This window comes from Phaethon lepturus, unplaced genomic scaffold, assembly GCF_000687285.1.
Source record: "Phaethon lepturus isolate BGI_N335 unplaced genomic scaffold, ASM68728v1 scaffold28019, whole genome shotgun sequence".
Taxonomy (NCBI): Eukaryota; Metazoa; Chordata; class Aves; order Phaethontiformes; family Phaethontidae; genus Phaethon; species Phaethon lepturus.
The window spans coordinates 5,500-10,356 of record NW_010564522.1 but is presented as its reverse complement, the minus strand read 5'-3'; the positions used below and the strand labels follow the sequence as shown (position 1 = coordinate 10,356).

Below are 4,857 nucleotides of genomic sequence, written 5' to 3'. Positions count from 1 at the left end.
GGAGTGGGTCGGGTCTATAAATGGTTTCACCCCAAAGGGCCGTGATGGGGAGCTGCTCCAGAGTCAGCCAGGGAAGCCCCTGCGGCGGGGGAACCCACCCCTCTGTCAACTGCTTACTGAGAGCCGCCCCCCACCCCTCACATCATCAAGCTGAGCACAGGCAGGGCAGGAGGAAAGACTCACACTAGATCTTTACCAAGAAAGGAGAAATCAACACCGCGATGTGGACAGCCCAGGCTCAGGTGCTGGAAAGCAAGGGTTTCGTCCGCTCAGGGCCTGGCACATCCTTGTTCTTGTGGGGTTCTGGGTGCTGCCGGTAGCTGTTTGATCTTTGCAAAGGCAAATCCAACTCATCGTAGCGGCAACAGCAAAGGGAGGAAAACAGCCGAGTCCGGACCACCCGTGTACAGAGGACAAACATAATGCAGTTGGCACCTCCTTGGAACGTGTTGCCAATTCCCTGCGAGGGCAAGAAAGGAATGAGTCAGTGCTGCTCCTACAGGCATCCCCCAGAGGAGAGCAAACGTTGTGTCGGACCAGCCACAGTACTGCCCAGCTGACGTCCGCAGCTTCCACCTAAATGAGAAAAACACGTTCAGAAAAATCAACCTTGCACCCAGGAGCAAGTGGGTTGCTGTGGCTTGCCGCTTCTCCAGCCCGGCCGAGGGCAGGAGCGGGCTGAGCCCCGCGGAAGGACGGACACCCAGCCCTTCTGCTCTGAGCCTGCTTTTCCTACAAGCAGCCCGCACGCCCAACGCTCCTGTCGCAGTTACCTCTGCAGCCACTAGATGCTGCCGAAATAGCTGTGGCCGAGCATCCCAGCCGGCACCTGCCAGCAGGGAGCAGATGTCCTCGCAAGGGCTGCATCCTGCCACAAAAAACTGGTATTAAGAGCCACAAAGCTTTCTCTCCCTCCCAGATCCTCCTCCTAACGCATTTCCTGATAAATACTTACGTGCAGGACAACCAGGACTGAATTTTGCACTGCAGGGGAGTTACAGAGGGTCAGAATGAAGCGTACAGTGCTCCAGATGCGGAGGATGATAAAGATGACAGGGATGAGAATCAACTTCTTATCTGCTATGGAAGTCCGGGGCTGAAATGCAGGTGCTCTTGAGAGAATGGGGCGATACTCTGAGAGAGCTGCATGCTTCCATGGCGGGTGGGAGGGAGACAAAAACGTGAACAAAAAGCTACACACATTGGACATTTAGCTCCAGGGATTCTTTCCAAAGCAAATTAAGTTTTTGCATCTTGCGGGAAGTTAACAGGGACACCGTATGAGCACCAGTCTTCAGCCTCATTCTGCCCTTGCTAATGCAAAGATTCCTGTTGAAGCCAAGGATATGGGGCAGTTATCAGAGTCCCACTAAAGCTTTATATTAACAAACATCACTATGTAGTTGTCAAGAAACCAATCATAAACATGTTAAAAAAAATGCGGTGCTCCACAAAATAGTTTTGCTGGTCCAGTGGTCTGGCACAATTGCTGCTGGCTTTACCACTTTGTAAATGCACGGCTAAGGGTTTGGCCTTGGCTTCTTGAGATATATATATTTTTGGGGATCTATATATTGAGATATATATAGATGGATCTAGATCAAGATATATACATGGGGAGAAGTTTGGCTCATCCTTCTCAGACTATTCAAACTTTTGTTCCACAAGGAATTTATGGCCATGTGAACCAGTCCTTCAGTATGTTAGTGTAGAACCTGCTGCTTGATTTCTGACCATATACTGCCAGCAATGGGCTTCCATGGATTTGGACAAGGCAGCAAACCTGTCTACACCAGCACATGTAGGAAAAAAAAAACAGGGATCTGTGCCCTGGTTCAGGTTGGCTGGAGGTGGAAGGCCCGTGAGAGCTTCCTATGGTAGAAGCTACTGGATGCACTCAGATTCCCGGATGGGGGAGAGCAGGTCCACAGAGCCCACGGACACTCAGTGCTGAACACCAGGATGTTAATGGGGGTGAAGAGATTAAATCTCAGGATAGCTGACCTGCAGAAAACTATTCCTCCTACCAGCAGGGCTACAGAGCACACACTCCTCCGATGTATTCTCCTTGGCTCCAGTACTCCCAGCCCCAGCACCTTACCTTCTCCAGAACAGAGCTGTGTGACAACGCCGTACGGTGGCCCGAGTCAAACCCTGCTGGGGGCTTTCAGCGCGGCTTCCCACCCGCTCCCGTGCAGTCTTTTCCATTTGGAAATCCCCCAGTACACACCCTGCCTGTGCGCCGCCCAACAGCTACTTCCATCATTTCTCCTGCCCCTCAGACTGCGTAGGAGCTACAACTGCGAAACCCACTTCAGCCTTTTTTATTACAGCCCAAGCTCAGCCCTGGTTGCCTATTGCTCTTCCTTGTACGTGGGAGACTCCTGCCAGGAAAGAGGCTTAGCAAGCAGGCTACCGGGCTTGGCAAAAGCCCTAGCGATGGGAAGAGAGACCCTCAGTCCCGGTGCCGTGCGGCTCCGGCCCTCAGACGCCCCGTTACGGGAACGGAGCACGACAACCGCCCGCCCTCAGCGCTGCTGCGGTCAGAGGGTCGGGGCTGGCAGCGGCATGGGGAGCGCAGAGCGCCCAAGGAGCCCCGGCAGAGCGAGCCCCGGCGGGAGTTTCCAGGCACGCTGCCGTCCTTAACGGCTGCAGGAACACGGCGTCCTGCCTGACCTGCGTCGAGTGATGGCGACAGGCACGAGCAAACCCTTCCCAGCTCCCCGTTCCCGGGACCCTTAGGTGACCCTGGCAAAGACTACGTTAAGTCTTAATTCATTCTTCCAACTCATCTGCAGGATCCTGCCCTATCCATACTTGTGTTTATCCCCAACTACCACTGCCACCGGTCCACCACAGCAAGCAGCTTTGCAGCGGCAGCATTTCCTAGAAGGACATCCATCCAGGGCTGTGGTCTAATACAACTTAGGGAAAAAGGAATCTCTGGATGTAGTTCCTTCTGCTACTCTCAATCTAGATTTCTCTATTATGCAAATGCTGTCCTAGATGCCTGGACTCTTTGTGTTCACATGGAACAGCAGCAAATAAGCCTCTGAATGCTGAAACCCTCCTAGGACAAGGTGTCTTCCTATAGAGTGTATGCATATACTGCCTAACGCTATAGTGCCCAGACTCCCAAATAGGGCTTTACAGTGCTAGTACAAAACAGGTAGTCGTAAGCTCAAAGTATCGTTAGAGATCCTAAAATGACTGAGGTTAGGTAAGTCCAGACGCTAAACTTGGGCCTGGTACATGTGGAACTGCAGAAAACAGATTAAAGCTGAATTTTGTCCTTTACCTCCTGTTTCAATTCTTACTGTAGCATTTACATTTCACTCATGTACATCCCATAACCCCCTAAGTTTCCAAAAGGCTTTTACAACCTTCTTTCGCTAAGTCATTGTGTAATGATGCTGCAGGCTGCTTAATCGGGTGTACTGCTTCTCCCAGGGGCGGACGCCCTTCAGCAGTGCGTGAAGCAATTCCTGCCCGTGTAGCTGCTAAATGTGCAGCAAAACCTTTAGAGCATGGGAGGATATAACCACACAGCAAGTCTGCAACCTAAGCTGAAAGCAGCAGAATACTCACCGCTCTGTTAATGTGCTTCTTGATGAGAATGTAGAGCACGGGCAAAGTCACATAGGCCAGTATCTCCCAAACTTTCCCTGTTAATAACATCCACAAGACCCGATCCTCTGCGTCCAGGTTGACCCAACACCAGCCCACGGAAACATTGGAGGCATCATAGCCAATTTTCTTCAGAGCAACAGCAGCCACCGTGATGCCAAGGGGCACTCCCCAGCTGAGTAAAGAACATAAAGAGCAAGGTTAAGCCAAGAACATACTCAGTTTAGTCCCTCCACACCCCAGGGAGAAAATGGGTGACAGACCAAGGGGTTCTTCATCGAAATCCTCATCAGACTGCAAATCCACTTCCTAGGGACCCACTCCAGGAACCTGGGTCCCCAGCCCTGAAGGACAGATGCATCATGATGTGCTACACTCTGAACCGGAGCCTGGCCTGCACAGCGAGCCGTCAGGGTCCAGGGAGGGGACATCCCACCTACAGCCCTTCTCCCACTCTCTGGATGCCGCTGAGGTGGAGGATCTGACACGGCCAGAGCACCGTACGATGTGACCACCCTGTAGGACCCAGCCATTCGAGAGCAAGCCGGCTGACTGACAGCTGTCACAGCACAAGCAACCAAATCCCACGTTCTGATTCCTAAGTGGCACTCGGCACATAAAAGACCAGCACACAAAGAAATCCACAATTTTATTCCATCAGTGTTTTGGTGTTCTCCTTCGTTCGTTCGTTTGTTTGCTTGTCTTGTTTTTAAGTGGAGGTGTAGTCAATATTTTGGGAGCAAAAGGATAATTTCTGAAGGACAAAGGGCAAGTTTCTTCCCAAGGAAAAGCACTGGCAGTAACAGCAAAAAAGCTAAGAAGGCAAAGAGGAGCCATCTTCACATCATTTCGCGCTGTGTTTTGACTTTGGCTTCTCTCTTGGCAGCCTGAGGCAAATACAGGCAAGCCTTTAGAAGAAAAATAACTGCGGTGACACACGTGAATTAAGCCACTCAGCAGCTTGGGCTGCCCACAAAAACATGTCAGGAAGAACTGAAAAATTCCACGAGCCCAAACGTACAAACACTCGGCCCCTTCCTGGGTGCTGTTAATACCCAGGACTCCAGAGGCTGGCCCTACCTGCAACGTACAACGCACGAACTGCTCCGCGGCCGAGATGCTGCCCTTGGCGCCACGGAACGCCACGGAACGCCACGGAACGCCACGGAACGCATCGCCCACCCCTCCCGTCCTCAGAGCATGGCTGCCTGGAGCCGCAGGCGGGGACAG

At 52.2% G+C, this 4,857-nt stretch overlaps 1 protein-coding gene across 1 annotated transcript in view; it reads right to left on the bottom strand.

The window, feature by feature from the left end:
- Positions 1-238: 238 nt before the first annotated feature.
- GPR157 (G protein-coupled receptor 157) overlaps positions 239-4,857 on the bottom strand; it is a gene marked incomplete at its 5' end in the record, with an annotated part of 10,110 nt that continues 5,491 nt past the window's right edge. The window contains 3 exons of the mRNA XM_010294899.1: positions 239-460; positions 956-1,150; positions 3,589-3,802. Coding sequence (XP_010293201.1) covers positions 239-460; positions 956-1,150; positions 3,589-3,802 — 631 coding nt within the window. The remainder of the gene's footprint in view (positions 461-955; positions 1,151-3,588; positions 3,803-4,857) is intronic.